Source organism: Sphaerodactylus townsendi, linkage group LG01, assembly GCF_021028975.2.
Source record: "Sphaerodactylus townsendi isolate TG3544 linkage group LG01, MPM_Stown_v2.3, whole genome shotgun sequence".
Taxonomy (NCBI): domain Eukaryota; kingdom Metazoa; phylum Chordata; class Lepidosauria; order Squamata; family Sphaerodactylidae; genus Sphaerodactylus; species Sphaerodactylus townsendi.
The window spans coordinates 176510493-176533262 of NC_059425.1; the positions used below are offsets into that span (position 1 = coordinate 176510493).

Genomic DNA, 22770 nt, shown 5'->3' on the forward strand with positions numbered 1-22770 from the left:
GCAGCGGATTGGATTAAATGCCCTGTACGGCCCTTCCAACTCCTATGTTACACAGATGGTATCCTTGGTGGCCCTGAAGCCCAGTTTGGAAAACACTGTTTTAGAGTTTATTGGCCCTGAAACAAACAGAAATGAGAAAATTACTAGACTTTTGTTTCATTCTCACAGTAACCTGCAGGTCTCACGGAGTCACGACTAACTAGGACAGGGGTCTGCAACCTGCAACTCTCCAGATGTTCATGGACTACAATTCCCATCAGCCCCTGCCAGCATGGCCAATTGGTTATGCTGTCAAGGGCTGGTGGGATTTGTAGTCCATGAACATCTGGAGAGCCGCAGGTTGCAGACTGATGAACTAGGAGGAAAGAGAGAAAAGTGCAAAAGTATAGGTTAGTTACGTAAAAACAAAAGTCAAAGATAGGGCTCAGGTTCTACAGAGGGAAGTTGTGGGGATGCTTAAACACAATAAAATAAAATAGCAGGAGAGACACTGGATCATCATATCATTGGGAAACAAGCGAGAAAAGCTTGAAACTCCGAATGTGACTTAACAGGTATCCGCCAGCCTTGATGGGATTGATTTGCATGATTGGGATATAACCCTTCACTTGGAGGGGTATAATCTGTTCAGAAAAGAACAGATGGAAAAGAAAAGGGAGGGAGAGGAGCACTGTATGTAAAAAGGAGTACACCTGTCTCAAAAGTCAAGAGACTGAAATATTTGGATGAAATTCAGTCCGAAGGAAACAAAACCAGTATTGTGACAAGAGTCCACTGCAGAGGACCAGACCAAGGAAAGGAGGTAGATGATGTGCTGTCTGTCTATCTGTTTTATATTTATACCCTACCTCCTACTAGCATCTCTAGGTGACTTACACAATAAAAGCATCGTGAATGAAATATATCAATTAAAAGAGCAATAAAAATCGCATTAAAATAACCACTACTCCCACTCCCGCCCCCTCTTCCCCAGACCAGCAGCTGTAGGGGGGGTTCTAGAGAGGGTAACCAAATGCCTGGGTGAAGAGGAAGGTCTTCATGTGCCTAAACCAGTGATGGGCAACCTTTTGAGCTTGGAGTGTCAAAATTCGTCAAAAAACCGAGCATAACTCGGGTGGGGTGTCACTTCGAGAAAAAAACCATAATTTCGCGATATTTATAGTTTAAATAACAAAAATGTATAATTGTAATATATAACTGTATTTAATAATTGTTTAGTAAGCCCTCCAGCCTCGCTTCCATGCTGCAGCCAGCCAGCTGTGGTGTGTTTTCTCCCCCTTCCCGCATCTCTGTGCCCCATCCCCATCGCGCCTGGCCTCCTACCAAAGGGGCTGGGGCCGAAACTAATTATTTAACTTACCTACTTGGTGACTTCTTTGTTCATCTGTCAGTCAGTTTCTTTTGTTGGTCTTGATATTATTTAACTTATGTGGGGTGCCGTGAACTAAGATAAGTGAGGGGGAAGGGGAATTCTTTAGATAACCTGCTTATTACTGACTTTTTTGTTGCTGAATTTCATTGGCATATCTTCAATTGAAGGTTGGTATTTTGTACACTTCAATCCCAAGCAAGCGCTACTAACTTCACCTGTCAATCTGTACCTTTTGTTGGTTTTGATATTATTTAATGCTGAGAATAAGGTCTCACTGCCTCCTTCTCAGCTTGTTCTTTCTCTGCTGCTTTTCCCCAGCTATCTGCCTCCTTCTCTGCTCTTTCCCTCTCCTGTCCTCCTCCAGCTCTCTGTCTCCTTCTCTGCTCTTTCCCTCTCTGCTGCTGTTCCCCTGCTGGCTCCCCCATGTCCTCTCCCATCCTTCTCTTCCCTCGCTCTTTCCATCCTCCACCGTACCCAGCTCCTTCCCTCTGGCTGCCTCCTCACTCGCCCGCCACTCCCCTCTTTAAATCCTCCCCCGCAGCCTTCTGGGGCGTCCCTCTCGCCGCCCTCAAGCCTTGCTTCCACACTGCAGCCGGCCAGCTGTGGCATGTTTTCTCCCCCTTCCCCCGTCTCGGTGCCCCATCCCCATCGCGCTTGGCCTCCTTCCAAAGAGGCCAGGGCCGAAATGAGCGCTGCCGCAGTCGACGTGACTCACTCCGTGCCCCGCCACCACAACGTCCGACTGGCCTCTGCAGAGGCCGGGACCACGACGGGTGCCGCCGCCTCTGCCCAAGCTTGCGACTGTGCTGCTGCTGCTGCTGCCAGGGCCCACGACAGGGCACTTGGGCTGGCCAGGCTGGGATCGGAGGAGGGGGCCGCCACCTCATCAAGTCTGGGGTGAGGCCTCCAAGCCGCCCCCGGGCAGGATGAAACATCCTTCTCGGCATATGGCCCCATACTTCTCTGTATGCGGCCGCATGCTGCCGCATGTCATCAAAAATGGCTATGCGTGTCAGTGCTGACACGCATGTCATAGGTTTGCCATCACTGGCCTAAACCCATAAAGGGTAGGCACATGGTGAATCTCTAGGGCAGGGGTAGGGAACCTGCGGCTCTCCAGATGTTCAGGAACTACAATTCCCATCAGCCCCTACCAGCATGGCCAATTGGCCATGCTGACAGAGGCTGATGGGAATTGTAGTTCCTGAACATCTGGAGAGCCGCAGGTTCCCTACCCCTGCTCTAGGGGGACAGTATTCCAGAGCCTGGGGGAGGAAAAACCCTCATGAGGGAGGAGATACCACCAAGAGTGCCTCCTCCTGTGATCTCAGAGCTCAGGCAGGTACATACAGGCACAGACACTGCTTCAGGTAGGCAGGGCCCAAGCTGTTTAGGGCATTGTATGTCAAAGTCAATACCTTGAATTGGGCCCAGGAATGAATTGGGAGCTAGAACAGTTCCTCAAGGACAGGTGTGATGTCTGTACTGCCAGATGTACCAGCCTAGCTGCCAGATGCTACACCAACTTCAACTTCCTGACCGTCTTCAAGGGCAACCCCACATAGAGCACATTATAGCAATCCAATCGGGAGGTTACCACAGACTTTATGTAGTAAAGCTGCCATTGGTGGAGAGGCAGCCATTTTGCTTTGCAAAAGACATGCAAGGTTGTCACAAGCAAAACAGAGAGAGTTTTTAGAGTTTGGATTTATGCCCCACCTTTCTCTCCTGTAAAGAGATTCAAGGGGGCCTACCAGCTCCTTTCCCTTCCTCTCCCCACAAAAAGACACCTTGTGAGGTAGGTGGGGCTGAGAGAGTTCTGAACGGACTAGCCGAAGGTCACCCAGCAGGCTTCCTGTGGAGGAGAGGGGAATCAAACCCAGTTCTTCAGATTAGAATCCACCTGCTCTTAACCACACCACCACGCTGGGTGTGTGTGTGCTTTTTCATTATATATTTTTTTAAAACCATAAAAATAAGGCTTTAACTGAGCATGAGTGGAAGTTGCGGAGGGGGTCCACTGTTAAAGTATGGGGTAATAGCTGTGTTTATAGCCGACCTAATCCAGCCCAAAAGACTGTCTGCTGGTCCGAGTCTTAGAACTGCCTCTTCCTTTTCCTCTCTGCACCTCCCCCAGTTTCTCCTTGAATCACAGGATCTTGGAAGTATACATTTATGACACTTTAAAACACCCACCCACCCAATTCTTTCTTCGCACCCTCCATTGATACTGGAGGAGACTGTTGGGTGGAAGGAAAGACCCTTCTCTGTTTTTACTACTTGGATTCTGTCCTTTGAGCCTGGGATGGTAGCATCTCTCAGAAGTAACGTCTGCTAAGGAAGCTTATGACCAAACTGGACATTATGAGGTGCTTGAGTCTTCCACAGGGACTCATAGCTACGTCAGACTTGCCGTTTCCCAGTTGAAACTCTGTTTATAGCAAAAACACTGTGAGGGCCCAATTTGCCTTGGGATCTCAGCTCATAGGCAGGAGGAGCTTCTGCTCCCCCCCCCCCTTGACATCTTCCCAAGCCTAAAAAAAGAGCAAAGCAGGGGGATTATTTACCCTTGTCATGCTTGCAAAAGGAGCTTCACCCACAGTGCTTTTAAATGGGATTCCCACCAGGAATTCACAATTTCACCAGGGCTATGAGTTCCTGTGATGGAGTCATGTGTTCCATAATGCGTAGTTTGGCCCTTAAGAGGCTTCTGACGATATGGAGACTCATTCAGGTTACTGTTTTCACCTGCCCTAGATTAATCTTTCACCAAATGTTTTACCAAAAGTGATTGAAATGCAGCTCAAGTTATTTGTCGTGAACCCCACGGTTGTATATCTTGATGCTTGGTTGCTGCTTTTTGTTGGGATGTAGACACAGACCTTGTCTCATGTTTTGTCTTTCTGTCTATCCTGATTCACAGATACTGGCTTGGGAGATTCCGTGTGTTCCAGCCCCAGTATGTCTAGTACCACGAGTCCGAAGCTGGACCCTCCTCCTTCCCCTCACGCCAACAGAAAAAAGCATCGCAGGAAGAAAAGCACTAGCAATTTTAAACCTGACGGCATCTCAGGCACTGCTGAAGGTATCTCTTTCACATGGTCTTCTAATGCCAATGTGCGTGATATTGACATGTTGCAAATGTCTAATTGCTGTCACTATCTAGGTATCTTTGGGGTATGTTTGTGTTCTGCTGCTGGCTTGCTGCTAAATCTTGGGGCTGTAAAAAAATCTTCCCTGTCATTTTTCAGAGATCAGCCAACTCCTTAAAATGGCGGACTTCTGTAATTAGTCTTGTGTGAAAAATCAGACACTGTTGGTAGGACACCCTCCTGCCTCACTCCATGAGCAAATCTCACCAAACTCATACCGATGTGCCATTCAGGGCAGGACTGTAGCGCTGAATTCTTACAGTTTTATTTCAGAAATGTTTCTGTCCCACATCATTTTTTCCCTAGACAGGCTGGACAATCTCCTGGAGACTTCTTCTTTATGCCTCTACACATTTGGCTTTATCCTTCAACCTTAGTCATCAGATTCATAATTGTCACTTTATCGTTTGGATTGGTTTAGGTCAATTGTACGATTTATCCCATCTCATTGATGTGCTTTCGGTTAAGGTACAGTTCCCAGAACTCAGCCTGCCTCTCTTGAGTTATTGAAACTCAATCATAGCAATGAACAAATATTCAAGTTGGGACTGAGTAGGATTCAATCCTTGTGAAGGGGCTGGCAAATTATTTTAATATTCATGTCTTGATGGTATTGGTGTTTTTAATAGAATGTTCTGTTCAAGATTCTCTCAAAGTATATTAAATTTAGAAGCAGTAAAAGCTTCTTAAGAGCAGATCTCGTTGGAGAGAGGCTATGGGTCTTTCAAGAATGGGAAACAGGAAATAGTGGGAGAGGGGGAAATGAGATCGTTCCCACAAGTCCCCCCTTGCAGGTTCCCACTTGTTCGGTTTAGAAACAACAAAAGTTTCTAAAGAGCAAATCCCACTGTACTTTGTTATTTATTTATGGACAACTTTTCTAGATTGCCTTTTTCTTCATGGTGGCTAACAGAAATAGCTTAAAAAACAATCCAAGCTCGTACCGATTTCACAATTGATAAAATACCAGCCACTACCAGAGATACATGGCAAATCCACTGACCAACCGGCATCTTAAATAGTCCTGTCATAAACCGTTTCCTGGAAAAAACATGGCTGCCTTCCTGATACTTTCTGGAAGACCTCTCTGAGGTGTAGGGACCACTACAAGGATGCTCAAAACTGAGCAGTGGCAGATTTGATGAGGGAGGTCAATTCCCCACTTGCGGAATCGACCTAGGTTCGCCCTGGGTCCATGAAAGTACTGACCTAGGGTGATTCCATAGTCACTCCCCACAGCAGCCCAGTAGTGCTGGAGTGGGTGCTCCAGAGGGGCGGGGATCACCTCAGCCTACTTCTCCTTTTAAGTTCCCCGGATTGGCTGTTGTTTCCCGCGGCCGGGGAGCATTGACTGTGCTGTCCTTTTTTCCCCCCTCTGGTAGCCTTTGAGGGTCCTCTGAAGCTCAAGGTCCCCTGAAATCCCAATTAAATCCTTTGTCTCTTCCTCCCTCCATGACACAGCTCTCCCTAGCCCTCTGCTAGCTGAGCTCTCAGAAGAGGCAGCAGTGTTAGAATTAGCCATGATGTCTGCTCTACTCAGCTATCAGATCAAACGTTTTTAAAACATGCCACCAAGAGGGAGGGAGTGTAACTGATTGGCCGTTATGTCGCTACACAGGAAAAATGTTGCAACTTCATTGCTATCAGCAGCGTGTAAATGTGCCCCGCTTATATGTATGGCTGTCGCTTTATATACAAGAAGGAAAAAATTAAAAAGGCACGCTTTTCCCCTCCTTGAGTCTCCCGTTCTGCGCATGCCCAAAACACTTATCTGTGATTGGCTGAATGGGAGATACACGGCGAGGAAGATTCCCCACTTTACCAGCTTCCACCTGAGTTCGACCTAGGTTGGCAGAAAAAACTGTACCACCCTGTTGGAATCAGAAATGTAATGGTAAGAAGGGGCAGAGCTGGAACAGACCTCGGTTGAACTCAGCGGATGTGGGGAGTTCCTAGGTCGAACTTAGGGTGAACCTTGATTGATTCCACATGTGGGGAATCTACCAGAGTGGGAAAAGTTCACCCTCAGAAGATCAGAGTTGCTGTACTGGTTCATGTGGGGAATGACAGCCCTTCCAGTATGAGGATCCCAGACTGAGAAGGGGTTGAAACAGGAGAATCAGTACCTTGAGCCGAACAGAAACAAAAAAGCAACCATTGTAATGTTCTCTGAATGGGTCAGTATCTGTGCAGCAGTTGCTCCAAATTGTGATTGAAGTTTCTTCCAGGGCAGCCCTGTCTCACATCATTAATATAGAAGAAGAGTTGGTTTTTATAACCCGTTTTATACCCTGTTGGTTTTTACAGCCTGCCCCCACAAACAGACACCGTATGAGGCAGGTGGGGCTGAGAGAATTCTGAGAGAACAGTGACTAGCCCAAGGTCACCCAGCAGGTTACTTGTGGAATAATGGGGAAAACAAACCTGGTTCTCCAGATCAGAGTCCACCGCTCTTAACCACTACATCCAGAGGCTTATCCCGGGGGGGTGGGGGGGGGGGATGGCGCCCGGAGACAACAACTTCTCCAGGCACTCCCATCTCCCCACCCTGGCCACGGTGCAGGCAAGCTTTCAAAAGCCAGCCTGCACAGAGGCCGGGGGGAATGAGGCCGGGGGGCGGGGTTCAGCTGCGTGCGCCCAGGGACATTGGTGACACCATGACCCTATAGGCCATACTCATCTGACTACACCACAGCATGGTACAGCCAAGTCTAGATAAGAGGCTATCCATGTCTGCACTAAATAAAATCGAAAGGCAGCAATCTTAGCATCTTCATCCGTCTTCATTTTTTTTTTCAAGAAAGGAATCAGGTCCAACAAAACATATAAGCTCTTAACTGAATCAAATTATATTCTAATAGTGTGAACGGTGGGCAGCAAACGTAATTTAGACCAGCCTTATAATCGTTGCATGCGTAGGCCTGTTTATATGAATCAACAGTGTTCTTTTGAATTAGAAATAAAAAATGAGACTTTTTGAATGTCCCATGCTTGTGTTTTACTGCACAAACACTTAATTCTGGGTTGAACTTGAGATGACCACAGGCAGATTTCGTCCTTTGCTGAACTAAGACAATTTCTGATTTTGCTTTTGAGGCTTGTTAAACAAGGAAAAGCTTGCTCACACATGTACAAGGTTGAAAACTGCAGCAAAACTTTCAGTGCCTTCCTATGAAAGGCAGGATACACCTCTTTCACAGAAATCCAGAACTTGTCCGGGGCAGATCAGTGAATCTCATCTGAAGTGTATAATCAGAATGCCGCTCACAAAGTTCTTCCTCTTCCTTCAAAGTGATGTTCTCAGGCTAAGCAGAGGATGCAGAGAAAGGATCCCTCACCCGATCATACATTTATGTTGAAAGGGACGGAAAGTACTGAACAGTTTTGTTCTGCAGTACTTCCAGGTGGTTTTCAATTAGACTTGAAATGTTCTAGAATCTTTCCTCACTCTCAAGCCCAAGCAGCGGCTGGAACATTCCAATATTTTCTTTTGCAGCATGATTTTTCCAATCATACAACACAGTTTTCTTTTAAATCCAAGAACCTTGTCACTGGAAGTTAAGGCATTTTCTCCAATGCAGAAACTTGTTCAGCTGGTTCATCTAATCTAGGGGTAGGGAACCTTTAACACTCAAAGAGCCATTTGGACCCGTTTTCCATGGGAAAAGAAAACACTTGGAGCCGCAAATAATTTTTGACATTTAAAATAAAGATAACACTGTATATATTGGTTTTTACCTTTTACTCCACTTATTCTGAGAAGCACACATGGATAAGCCACGCCCTGCTGCTTGCAGGCGAGCAAGAGACTAAGAGGGCCAGCGGCACTTGGCCTTGCCGACGCCCGGGGAAAACACCCACCCCATTCCCAACGGGGTGGGCTAGAGGGAAAGCTCTGCAGCACTGCCCAGCCGGCCATATGGAGCATTAGGTGGTGTCGCCCTGCCAGCTTGCAGAGCGGGCAAGGATGAAGCCGAAACGCTTCGGCCTCGCCGTCCGCCGCTGGAAAGCTTCCGCCTCCTGCAATCCCAACGGGGCAGGCGAGGGGGAAGCCTCGATGGCATGGCCAATACCATCCGCTGCAGGCAGTTGAATTATAGCGCCAGCCTCTGCTGCCTGCAGGGCAGGCGCAAGGAGGAAGCCGCAGCTTTCGTACTCGTTGGAGCCGCAGTGCAAGGGCAGAAGAGCCGCATGCGGCTCTTGAGCCACAGGTTCCCTACCCCTGATCTAATCAAAGATGTCTACAAAATATGCTAGTTTCTGCAACCATTCTCCATCTTCAAAGCACTCAGCAAAATGCAGAGTAGTATTTTCTCAATCTTGTAGATCTGACTTCAGCTCAAACACCCTGCTCTGCTGAGCAACTGTATTTGTGTGTAACCGGAGAGTTATGTGCTCTTTATCCAGGTTTTCACACAGTTTTTTTAACATTCTTGAGCGAACTGTTCTTTGTTTAATAAATTTATCCACTTTTGTAGCATCATCCAGAACTTTCCAAGAGCTTTTGACACCAACCCCTCTCTGTGAAGAAAACAGTATGTTGTGACAATATCAGGATTTTCTCTTCTTACAAGAGAAATGAAAGCTCTCATGGATCCAGCCAGTACAGTACAGATGCCAGCACAGTTCATCCAAGATCTTGCCTCTCTGACTTCAACTTTTGTTTCCAGATATGAAGACAAAACAAAGCAGGTGCATTCTAATCTGGAGGAACCGGGTTTGATTCCCCGCTCTGAGCTGTGGAGGTTTATCTGGGGAATTCAGATTAGCCTGAGCACTCCCACACACAGCAGCTGGGTGATCTTGGGCTAGTCACAGCTTCTCGGAGCTCTCTCAGCCCCACCTACCTCACAGGGTGTTTGTTGTGAGGGGGGAAGGGCAAGGAGATTGTAAGCCCGTTTGAGTCTCCTACAGGAGAGAAAGGGGGGAGGGTATGAATCCAAACTCCTCCTCCTCCTCCTCCTCCTCCTCCTCTTCTTCTTCTTCTTCTTCTTCTTCTTCTTCTTCTTCTTCTTCTTCTTCTTCTTCTTCTTCTTCTTCTTCTTCTTCTTCTTCTTCTTCTTCTTCTTCTTCTTCTTCATGGCTTTTGCATGTTTAGTGTAGTTATTTGCAGCAGAAAAAGCTTTTTTGAACTTCACCATCATTTGCAAATCTTACAAATGCGGTAACATTTATTGGTGAAATCTGTTGACCCATCAACATGGATAGAAAAACTGTTCAGTTTATCTCACAAAACCTCTTTAGCATCACGTGACAGGCCACTAACACACCAATTGATTGTACTGTTTGACAGTGGAACCCTGTCCTTTTCTTGTACTGCATTTCCCCACTATTATTTTACATGCTGGCATGATTAGTTTCTTGCCCAAAGAGTGAGTTTTCCTTTGATGTGTAATAAGTTCTGCTATTAGATAACTTCCTTCTTGAGCTTTTTTACTGATTGTCATTTTATAAGCAAAAGACTGTATTCTATTCTGTGATTTCAATATCTGTTTAAAATAATCAGAATATTTCCTTGCCATTTTTAAGTTGTTTGCCACAGAAGAGGCACAATGAATTAGGACAACTTAGATCACCAACTTAGATCACCAGTCCATCCAAAACCCATTGAAAAATAGCTCTTAAGACAGACATTTTTAGCCCATTGATGTGCTAAAAAATTGCCATGTTGGACCCTCAGACATGACTAAATGGGTGCAAAAATCACTGGATAAAATAACTGCAGGGAAACCACGGGGAAAAGAAACGGGAGGGAGAGACTGACATCACAGGCCAAGTTAGTTGAGTCCTTCTTGAAAAAAAATCACCCTCCCCTTCCTGCAGAATAGTGCTAACAGCAGTGGCGAAGCCACCAGGGGACTTGGGGGTGCACAACGCACCAGGCGCACCAATTCTGGTCACGAGGGAGGTGGAAAAATCCCCCCGTGCACCCCCGCTCACATGCACTTCCCCAGCGGCACCCCCCCCCTTCCGGCCCTCACGCCCACACGCGCATCCTTCTCTCATTTGTGCAGACCCCCCACTTACTTTTAGGAATGGAACATCCCAGAGAAGAAGCCTGCCTGCGTTGCCTGGGCCTGGTGGGAACTACATTTCCCAGGGGCTCCTGGGAAATGTAGTTCTTTGAGCCAGGCTGCCTGGTGGCAACGCAGGCAGGCTTCTTCGCCCGCTCCTTTCCCAAAAGTAAGGGTGGAGATGAACTCTGCTGAGAGTCTCCTAGAGAGAGACGGCCGAGGGAGGAGCAGAGGCGCCTGCATGGGGGGCAAAAAAGCCAGAGTGTGCACTGGGCACACTCTGGCCTAGCTACACCTCTGGCTAACAGTCCCCCCCATCTTGCATCAGAAATTGAGAATAAGTTCAGCCAAGTAAACAAAGTCCTACAGCGCACTGCCAGTGATCTCAAAAACAGTCTGTCTGGTCTGTGGTGATCCCTGCAAAAGCATGTTTCCTGAATTTGAAATAATTTTTTTAAGAAATCACAATCTCCCGGGCAGCTCCTCTCAGCAAACCCTAGAATTCCATGGAACCCCAGTTTAGAAACCCTGCTCTAGAGCTTCAGATGATCTCCTTCAGTGGTTTTGCATAGATATTTTTAAAAATGGGTGATAATACTGAACCCTGCGCCACAGGGTAAATGGTTCACCAGAACCTCCAGTCACTACCTTCTGTTCTTCACGGAAGATTTATAGCATTTAAGCTCTTATGCCCTAAACCCTACACAGTATTTCCTGTGCAGCAGTAAAATTAAGCGAGCAACGAGGTCAAAGGCAGTCAAGAGATCCGGCAGAATTAAGAATGTGACATCTCCTCTCTCAGTCTGCAAACGGAGATCTTCCTCCAAGCCGAAAAGGCCTGTGTATCCAAGTGCCTGTCTCCTTGACGAGTATAAAATATAATGCTTCAAAATGTATACGCTTTTTGCAGTATGCTTCTTCCTGGTGTTGAAGGTAACATGCGATATTAAACTTGACACACTGAAAAACCCCACTTCTTCCTCCCACATACACCATAAAAACACAGCAGGAATGCCCTAAAATATGAAAAGTAATAGATGATTGAACAATAATAGCAACAGTACCTAATTGCATTCAAGCAGTATCCAAATACAATCATGTCCCAGAAAGTCCCTGGGGAAAAAAGAACAGATATCTCAAAAGAGAGCCCACAGAAACAAATCTGTTCCACACTGTTTACAAAGTGGGACTGAGGAGCATCTGCACACCTCTTTCAGCAGGCAGATCGTTCCCACAAAACAGAAGAACGAGAGCAATCGGAGAAGGTACAAAGAGGGCGCAGTTAAAAGGAGCACTGAGCTAAGCCAATGGGCCAGGCCTGTACAAAGTGAAATACACAGTCCCAGGTCATGAAAGGCTTTAAAGGTGAATACTCCACCTTCAGTTACACCTGGAAAGGAATCAGTCACCAGTGCAATCACTTCAAACGTGGGGTTCTGCATTAGTGGCACCTACAAAACTACATTTACTTTCAAGCATACCCCCCACACACACACACTAAAACAAGTTCCAGTAGTCCCATCTTGAGATTTCAGACGTGTGACTAAGTTGATGGAATCCAGGAGGGGAAAAAAAGTTTCTTAATCAGATGTAAACAATAAAACAACAGTTCTCCTGCAGTAGAACAGGATCCTGGAGAATTCCAGGCACTTCCCTTGATTTCGCAGAAGACTTTGCTGAATGGGAACAAGTCACTCACTTCCAAGGGATCTGCCATCCCAACAAAAATCACTTCTGTCTTATCTATTTATTGAGACCTTTTTTATGCTTCCTCTCCAGGAACCTGCCCAAGGCGGCTCACAAAATAAGGACAATTTTTAAAAGCAAAATATATTACAATCCACCATTGCAAAATGCCCAGCCCAGCATAAAAACATTGATCATAAAGACAGATGACAGACAGCTTAAAACATCTGTTTCTAGGATAAAACAGGGTCAAAAATGAAAAGCACGGATGATCAGAAATACCTTGGTTTTGCACTGAAAAGAAAGCAGTGTAGGTGCCAGGCAAGACTCAAGTGGAAGGGAATTCCATATAGGACAGGTGTCTGCAACCTGTGGCTCTCCAGATGTTCATGGACTACAATTCCCATCAGCCCCTGCCAGCATGGCCAATTGGGAACAAGTCAGCATGGCCAATTGACCATGCTGAAAGCAGGGGAACTGGTGGGAACGGTAGTCCCGAACATTCTGGAAAAGAACTCCCCAGGGCTGCAGACCCGTGATATAGGAGCTGTGGTTGCCATCTGCCTCATTTCTGAAGACAGGAGCGTATAGAGCAGGGCTTGGGAGGCAGATGTTTAATGGTGGGCTAGACAGTACTAGAGGAGGCAGCCTGCCCAGTGCCCTGTCCCCAAGCCATTTAGGGCTTTAAAGGTAAGAACCATCCCTTTGAATTGTGCTGGGAAACATACGAGAAACCAGTGGAGATCTTTCAGTATTGATCATGAACCCTGTATCCTACCCCTGACAAAAAGCCTGACCGCAGAGGCATTCCTCCCATTGGGCAAAGTGGGCAGTTGCCCTGGAAATGTCGCCTTGTAGTACTTAAAACTACAGGATCTAAGGTCTGTGGGATTTTTGTACTGCAGATGGCACAGTTTTTTTAGGCTAGCAGGACCAACATTTCAGGGGATTTTGGAAGACTATCCAGAGGATATCACTTGGGTTTGGTGAGAAGTTCTGGTTCAGGGAGTCCAAAGTTATGGACTCCCAAAGGGAGTTCCTCATCCCCTATTGTTTCCAATGGGAGCTAATAGGAGATGGGGGCTACACCTTTGAGGGTCGATAACTTTGGACCCCTGAACCAAACTTCACCAAACCTGGGTGGTATCCTCGAGTAGAGGTCTCATGAAGGGATGCTTGGAAATTTTGGTGCTGCTATCTTAATAATTTCACCCCTGACAGCAGGCACCCCCTGGCAGCAGGCATTTCCCCAGATTTTCCTTTTAAATCCACCCCCTTCCTGCCAATGCTTGTTTTCTTTATTTCTTTTATTCTCTCAATGCCTAATAAAGGTTATTATTACTATTTTGAAAGCATTTTGAAAATGTTTTCAAAAAATATTTCTGCTGTATTCAGATTTGTGAGTTGGGGCATGTTCTATAATGTGATGGTGACTTTGAAACGACCTGGTGGTAAAAATTTTTTTGTTTGGTCACGGTGTGGGAGGGTGGCTGCCCATGGGGGGGCATCAAACTCAGGTTTTGCCCAGGGCTCCAGTTTGCCTAGGTACGCCACTGCCTGACCGCTATATTTTGGATGAGCTGAAGTTCTGAACTATTTTCAAAAACAGCCCTAAGTAAAGCATGCTACAGTAATCTAAGCGGAATGGAACGAGAACATGGATCGCTGTGGCCAGATCGCGCTTTTCAAGGAACAGCTACAGCTGATGTATCAACCAAAGCTGGTTCAAGGCAGTATGTGCTACAGTTAAGATCTGGTTCTCCAACCGTAGGCCAGGATCCAACATTATCTCCCAGCGATAAACCTGTTCCTTCAGGGGGAATGTAACCTCCTCCAGGACAGGCTAACTCCTCGGTTCTCAAGCATCTTTGTTATAAACTACCAATAAACGGAAAGCATATTCATCCAAGACTGAAGCGCTCCTGGTCAGTTTACTGGCACTCTTTCATCCCATTATCTCCAGGCGCATATTCAGAATTTTTACAGACCTGCGTAATTCAGCTGGTAAGGAGAAGTAGAGCTGGGTGACAAAATGTATCAAGATGCCAGATCCCCAAATGATTTCTTCCAGTGGTTTCATGGAGATGTTAAGCAGCGGGGGAGACAAGATGGAACTCTGTGGGACCCCATAGGATAAATGCCATGGGTCCAAGCAGAGTCTTCCAGTACCACCTTCTGGAATTGGCTGGTCAAGTTTGAGCAGAACCACCAAAGCATGGTGCCCCCCCTCCCAAACCAGCCACCCTCTCCAGAGGGACACCATGGTCAATGGTATCGAACACTGCAGAGACATCCAGGAGAATCAACACAAATGCTCTGCCCATCACGGTCCCTGAAAAAATAATGTCTGTTCAAAGCCCTTCTTGAATCCAGATTGAAATGTGTCGAAGACAATCCATATCCACCAAAGCTTCGTGGTCACCACCCACTCAAACACCTTGTGCAAAAATGTCATGTTGGCCCCAGATGGATCTACTTCCTCCTTTTGAGAGGCTTTCGTTACCTCCCTGACCTGTTCAACCAACCCAGCCCAGAACAATACCATGGAAGGCAAGGGCTCCGTGGGGGGGCGCCACACCTCTGAGCAGCTTGTCCACAACATTGCATGTCACCAACTGAAAGTCACCCATACAGTTAAGACCAGACTGTGGTTTGTATCCACTATGGAATCTAAGTTATAGTGAATGCGGGCAGTTTTAACCGCAAAATGCATTGCAAAAGCATCACAGTTGGTCTGTGTGTTTTCTGGGTCGACATGTTCAAGAGCCAAGGATAAGAACTCTGTCACAACCTGGAAAAACTCATCTGGATGGCACTTCATGGCCACAGAGTAGACACTTGGTTACACTGGTGCTTGGTTACATTTCCTCCACTTTTGTGCCAACTGTCTGCCCAGCTGCTTCATTGCTGCAAGCTCCTCAGTTAACCAAGGAGCACCATGTGGCATGCTTGCCGAAAATGGCACCTGGGACAAGTACTAAAATTGCACACAACCCCCCCCCCCAATGCAGCAGGGGTGCAGCAGAAGCAGCAGTCGAGTGGCATAAGTGGTGGACGAGTGGCAGAAGCTGCGAGTGAGTGGCAGAAGTGGCAGGCAAGCGGCAGAAGGCGGCAGAAGCAGTGGGCAAGCAGCCAAAATGTTGGGTGGGCAGCAGCTAGTGGGTGGGGGAACAGGAGCCTCCTGGGGGTAGGACAGGAGGACCAGCCGAATGCACCCTCCACATGACACTTTAAGGTGGCACCTGGGTCACCTGCCCCCTCTGTCCCCCCCTCCATACACCATTGATTCCGGGCTCTGCTGGAAGACAGTGGGCACACTGGAGCGATCATGTCCACAGCCTGGGTTGTCTCCGTATTCTGCAGATCAACCAGGGCTGCAACAAGAATTCATCTTGTCTGAATTTGCCAATAGTCTGTTCTCTCTTGTCCACTTATTAGAGCACTGCTGTGAGACAGAAATAGCTGCCTGTGGATTTTGTTAATGTAATATACAGATGTCGTCAAAACTCCAAACGATTTCATTTAATTGATTCTTGGGGAGCATCCACCACACTTACTGCCCATGTTGTTGATTCAGCCCCTCCAATGGAAATTCTTTACCATCTGTCAAGCAAAAAGGAAGAAAGACAGTGGAATATAGCCCCAGTAACCCAAAACTGTGTTCTGGATACTGTGGTCAGTGAGGTCAGAAGTAGCAGACAAATCTACCAAGATAAAATGAGATTAATTTCCTTTGTCGGTTGGTCACGTGCCAGTTATTTTACCATGGTATCCTTTTCCTTGAGTGGTTTTGTTTTCCAAGGAAGCATACGTGGTTACTTGTACTTCTATTGCACTAATACCTGTAGAGGTGCGTTAGCGAACCCAGTAGAGCCTCAGAAAGTGCACAGGAATGCCTGCGCCATCTGTCCCCTCCTGGGCTCACACGTGCACACATCACGAGATCCCCCAGACACCCAGGTCACAAGATACCTGAATGTGGATTTGGCCCAGACAGGAACGTTTCCCCCTGCACATACGCAGCCCTCCGATGAGTCATGAATTGCGCAACTTTCTCCCTCTCTCCCGCCTTACCCAAACCCTTAATAAAGGTGCCAGGGACCCCAGCTCAGCAGATTGGCCAGATCAGCCAAGCCTGCCGCTGGCTTCTCTCCACCGGATCCTTGATATCGCTGCGTCTCGTCTCTTCATTGCGTCGTCCGTAACAACTTCAAATACCTCCGCCTGAAACCCCGGGATCTTTCCTCTCTTCAAAATATCCAGTAATGGAAGTTGACCTGCTGGTCATTCCTGTCCGATACAGCGTGGGAAAATATTTCCTCACATAACAAGATAGATATAGATATGATGAGCCATTTGAGATTCTCAGCACTTCCAGGGTAGGTTTCTATCCAGTGACCACAGACTGCAGCATGGAAATGACCCTTAACGTATTGTATTTAGCTGGTCATCCATACAACCAATATTGATGAATTTCAAAACTAAAGCTCCCTACAAGTACCTAATGCGGAGCATCCAGCCCAGACAGAAAATGAGAGACTGTCCATGAGCCACAGTGGACTGTGTGGCACATCCCACTCCAATTGAGAGCCAGTGTGGTGTAGTGATTAAGAGCAGGTGCACTCTAACCTGGAGAACCGGGTTTGATTCCCCACTTAGCCACTTGAGCTGTGGAGGCTTATCTGGTGAACCAGGTTAGCTTGTGCGCTCCAACACATGCCAGCTGGGTGCCCTTGGGCTAGTCACAGTTCTTCAGAGCTCTCTCAGCCCCACCCACCTCACAGGGTGTTTGTTTGGGAGGGGGGGAGGAGATTGTAAACCCCTTTGAGTCTCCTTGCTCAAGGAGATAGGAGGGATATAGATCCAAAACTCTTCTTCTTCAATTAAAAGTAGAAGCAAATGAAGGAAATTTTAAAAAACCTTTGCCTTAAGTGAATTGGTGCTACTTGCTGCATTGGATAATTTCAAGGATAGTGTGGTAAAGAAGAGTAGGACCAGAGGTGGGATCCAACCAGTTCTCCCCACTTCTCTAGAAGTGGTTACTAATTTTTTCTGAGTGCCGAGAAGGGGTTACTAAAGCAACCTCCCTGCCCAATAGGGACTGGAGGTGTGTGTGTGCAGTGGCACCACTGTTTGAATCCCACCACCATCGGAACTTGTTATTAAATTTTTTGGATCCCACCACTGAGTAGGACCATGCCATCTGCCACTGCAGTTGGGCCAAGATTCAAAAAAGTAACTTGCAAACATCAGCTGAGAAAGATGCTCAAGCGTTCCTGGGACAAGAGTTCCTGGGACATTGAAGAGAAGTACAACCAATGCAAAGACAGTAATTGGACTGAAAGGTTCTCTTCCCACCCACCCCCCACCCCCCACCCCCATTCGTGCTGTTTTGCATATTTATATTTTTTTGTCAGAATGCGTAAAAGTATTATTCCCATTTGTGGGACTGTTTCTTGCCATATACATGTTCAGTTCAGGGTATTTTAACTTTTCCCCCCTGCCTATTTAACGTTAATGCAAGCTTTGTGGGGGGAAATAGGCATTGTCTCTGGATTTTTTCTGTTGCAAGTCGTTGCTTTATTATCTCTGAACAAAAGTATCTGGTGCACAGATTGACTGTTGAATAAATTTACAAGTTAATATACTGAAAAGTAAAATAATGTAGTTTTTTTTAAATTAAAAAGTATCCAAAACCGTACAATAGCACGTAACTGTAGTAATAATCCATTAATATCCAAGCTGACAGTTTTTTTGTTCTTCCCCCAAAGTTGTGAACTATTCAGTAACAAAACACACTTCCAGCGCGGCTCCATTGGCCTCTTCGTTCTCTCTCTTTAAGATGATACAGTCATGGGGCTCTTGCGGTACACTTCAAAAAAAGGAGGGCAGAAATTAATAAAATCTGCACTGAATTCCTAGAGAGTCACTTTCAAGCGAGGCACAAAGGTCACTAGTTGGGAAACCTTCAGCCTCCGTTGTCAGAGCCCGTCTGACATCAAAGGATCGCTCTTGAAAGACCATCATGTTGATGCTGAGGAGCAGAAGAGGAGGGAGGAGCAACTCGCCTATTGTTTTAACCCACTTCATTGCAGACTAAACAGGTTGAAAGCTTTCTTCTGGATTTTCAAGACTTGCCAACTTCAGGGTCAGGAGAGATTGCAGGTTACGCCTTCCCAGTTGGAAAGAGAAGTGTCGAGGTGACCAATAGGAAAATGGGTTCAAGAGCTGGGATGAATTGATTTATATTACACATAACTTGCATAACAAGAAATCCTGACATAAGAAGCTGCAGACTAAAGTCTGATTTGACAGTCTCTTGAGAAACCCACGACTGAGCTGCCGTGGTGTATTAGATATAGAGAGCTTACTGTTACTGTAAGAAAGCAAAGCCAAACATTTGCAAAGGCAGAGATGATGAATGTACCATAAGTTGGACTGTCAAAGGTATTGCGGAGAAACTTGTGCCTTTTTTGATCTATTTTTCCTGCTTGATTAAGCCGATTGCATCAGAGATTTTAGAACTGAGTTGGCCCTGAATATGCTAACAGTGGAAAGGAGCGACGACAATATCCTAAAGGATTTGATTAAAAAAATTATTTCAGCACAGACCTAGGATTTTTGTGAGGGCTGTTTGATGGGGAAAACAGGAAAAGGTTAGTATGTATACAGTAACAACCATTTCCTGTAAGCACCAGTTTATATGTTTGTGTTATTATTATCCTACTGTTTCCACCAAAGTTGCTCAAGGCAGTTTAAAGATAATTTTTAAAAATGAAAACGTTTAGCAATGCCAGCAGGAATCACACATAAAAATCATAGTTTAAGAAATAATTAGCCTCGTGAAACACATATGTCTTTAGCTGGCATTTAAAAATATCACACTTGGCCACCCCCAGGGCGTTCAGTCACTTAGTGGCTGATTACGGACGGGGGGAGCTTACCTCCTCTCTGCCCCACCGTGGCATCAGGTGCGTGCCTGAAGTGCTCTTGTTCTCCGCAGGGAGAGCTGAGAGCAAGAACAGGAGGCACGCAGCAACTTTTTTGTACAATGGTACGGTACGACGTACAAGGATGTTTGCTGCGCAGAACGTCCGCTCCCCACACGCGGCAACTTCCTTGCAGATTGGTTCAGTTGCCAGCATGCCATAATCAACTGCTAAGGAGCAACCACCGATGGAGCCTTGTCTTGCATGTCCAGTCAACTTAGTTCTGTGTAACTAAAGTTCGCACAGTAGGACTTTGGATTTTGACCTCAGGAACAGGGGAAGATTTATACAGGAATAGCTAGTCCTTCCGCTGCTCTGGGCCCAGACTGTGTAGGGCTTTAATGGTCATAACAAACACTTTGAATTTTGAACTAAGTGTGGAAGGGAATTGGTAGGCAAAGTAAATAATCTAGTGCAGGTGAAATATCTACCCATGGGTGAGTTCAGAAGGGACTGGAAACTATGGCTTATTTTTACTTTACCACCGTGATATTCAGGAACTGAAAAACCACCTGTGACCATCTGATGTGCCACCTGTGGCTCTTGTGAGCACTGGTCTTCAATGTGGCACTCCTCCCTTGTTCCAGTAAAGTGAGCAAGGCTATTGCTGAATAGAGCTTCTGGTTGACAGGTTTCCATCATGAAATAGCCACCAACACAGGGACTGAAGGAGCTTATAGGCTGTGAGTCGCCTTGTACCTGGGAAGGAAGGAAAGGGTAATCCTCCAGCTTCTGAACTCTCCACCCAGCACCAAGACACTTATTGGAAGGGGAAGAAGCAGGTCACAGAGAAGAGAAGATACAGCCGCCACCACCACAATACAGCAGCCACCAGGGGAAAAAAGCATCCTGGCCATAGCAAGGAGGGAATGGTTCTAACCCCTCCTCCCCTTTTTTCTATGAATAGCTACTTTTCTCCAGTACTTTGGCCTTCTCATTCTCTTGCCTGAGCTATGGTGCTGAGGAGAAATTGAGGAGATTGAGAAGACAGCCGTCCCCCTCCCTCCAGATACACAAAGGCTGGCTAAGGTTCCAAAAGTGGCAAGGAATGATCACCCTACATCAGGGGTGGCCAACCTATGGCACTCCAGATGTTCATGGACTGCAATTGGCCATGCTGGCAGGGGCTGATGGGAATTGCAGTCCACGAACATCTGGAGTGCCATAGGTTGGCCACCCCTGCACATGCTCGAAAGTACTATGGGAATTAGAAAGATAATGTGTAATAGACAAAACCCTGTGCAAGTACTGGGTCCTTACAGACCCATGGTGGGACCTCACATTGTGGCATTCACTAGGCAGGCCATCTTTACAGGGTCGTTTGCCGTTGCCCTTCCCAGTCATCTGCTCTTTAACCTCATTAAGCCGGGTACCCACTTTACTGATTTCGAAAGGTTGGAAGGCTGAGTCATAAGAACATAAGAACACGCCAGCTGGATCAGACCAGAGTCCACCTAGTCCAGCACTCTGCTACTCGCAGTGGCCCACCAGGTGCCTTGGGGAGCTCACGGGCAGGAGGTGAAAGCAACGGCCTTCTGCTGCTGCTGCTGAGCACCCGGTCTGCTAAGGCATTTGCAATCTGAGTCAACCTTGAGCCGGCTATCTGAAATTAACTATTTATGTCTAATCATAAAAACATAACCCCATACATACACAGTCTTGCTCAGACTTCCACGTGTCTGCCAAATTCCCCCTCTGCCCCAGCCTCATCCCACAATTTCCACATTCTGCCACTGGAGTTCCCCCGGCACCTTTTCCTCGGCCAAGCAGGCCTGGAGGGTGATGGACCCCTCCCGTTCCACTGCTGCCTGCTTCAGTCCCAAGATGGGATGCAGAGGCGTTGCTTTGGAAGCACACCTGGCTTTCGGGGCAGCTCAGGAGGAGGGTCCTCGGGGAGGCCCAATACTTTGGGCCGGCCAGTGTTCTCACAGCGGCACAGTGAGCGTTGTCAGAGGACTGCCAGCAAGGTGAGGTGACGGAGGAGCAAGAGTGGGTTTGATTTCGAGCGCCTCTTGCCAGCAACCTTGGAGCGAGGAGCGAGGCCAGTGTGAAAAGGGGCAAGCCGGGATCCCCAGTTCATTCATCAAACAAAACCAGAGTCAAAACTACTGTTGTTAACAAACCAACATCAAGTCTTGATTTGAGGGAGCCATGCCAACTATGGCTTCTGAGCGGATTGAGTTTGGAAGACCTGCTGTTCACAGTTTAATTCAACTGTATTTTCGTTTTAAATCTGAACGGACCCATTAATTTATACTAAGAGTACCGGGTCATGTTTAAAGTTCTGGTACTGATCTTTAACGCCATTCACGGCCTTGGCCCTGCATATCTGAGGGATCGTCTCTCCATGTATCGCCCCTCTAGGCCCCTCCGCTCATCGTAGGCGGACCTCCTGGTGATCCCTGGCTCCATGGCGATCCGGCTGGCCTCTAAGGGCCAGGGCTTTTACGGCCCTGGCCCCTACCTGGTGGAACAGGCTCCCGGGTGAGATCAGGGCCCTGCGGGACTTACAGACTTTCCGCAGGGCCTGCAAAATGGACCTGTTCCGCCAGGCATTTGGCCAGCTGGGGTAATATCGATTTCTCGTCATGTAATAAACATCTGGCCTCCCGTAGGTACAAGAAAGGGGGAGGGGTGGGAGCTGAAGCCATCTGTAAATTATATATGGTTCTTATTAAAAGGTTATTGTTACTTGTTTTAATTGTTTTTATGGCTAATGTTGGACACCGTCCTGAGCCCTTCAGGGGAGGGCAGTATATAAATTTGATGAAATAAATAAAATAAAATAAATAAATCTGTGGGAAACACATGTTGCTGGTAAGCCAGATATGCCCGTTAACAAAGCTTTTACCCAGTGGCAAGAGGACAGCAGTGGCAAGTGGGCGGCGACCATACCCAGGACGCCTAACCCAATTCAGAGCCGCCCATTCCTCACTGGTGCCATCTCCCTGCTGTTCTGGCCTCATGATTTGAACAATTCCTGCTCAAGGGGCTCAGGTGATAGGTGCAGGTGCAGGTGCAGGGTACCAACGTGGTGTTGTGGTTAAGAGCAGGTGCACTCCAATCTGGAGAACCGGGTTTGATTCCCCACTTGACCTGTGGAGGCTTATCTGTGAACCAAATTAGCTTGTGCACTCCAACATATGCTAGCAGGGTGACCTTGGGCTAGTCACAGTTCTTCAGAGCTCTCTCAGCCCTACCCACCTCACAGGGTGTTTGTTGTTGGGGGCGGGGGAAGGGAAAGGAGACTGTAAGCCCCTTTGAGGCTCTTTACAGGAGAGAAAGGTGGGGAATAGAAATCCAAACTCTTCTTCTTGATCATGTTTTAATTCTACCTGCCTGAGTCTGCTCAGGTGTGGACAAGTGACTCACATGTCATCCTTCTTACCTGCCATGTTCGATCTGCTGCTTACCTCTCACTCTTCACTTAATATTCTTTTGTTAATTTTCTTTTTAAGTGAATTCCCTTCCTTTCTCAAGGTAATAAAGTTTTGCAAGTCGGAAATTGGCCTTTTGCGCGGGAGGTAATAGGTTTTCATCCTGTAGCAAGGCTTATC

General features: G+C 47.0%; 1 protein-coding gene across 4 annotated transcripts in view; it reads left to right on the forward strand.

Moving 5' to 3' along the window:
• Positions 1-22770, forward strand: part of AGAP1 (ArfGAP with GTPase domain, ankyrin repeat and PH domain 1) — a 426302-nt gene that overhangs the window by 292541 nt on the left and 110991 nt on the right. For all 4 annotated transcript variants that reach the window (XM_048500437.1, XM_048500447.1, XM_048500456.1 and 1 more), the window contains one exon: positions 4296-4457. In XM_048500437.1, the coding sequence (XP_048356394.1) occupies positions 4296-4457 (162 nt within the window). The remainder of the gene's footprint in view (positions 1-4295; positions 4458-22770) is intronic.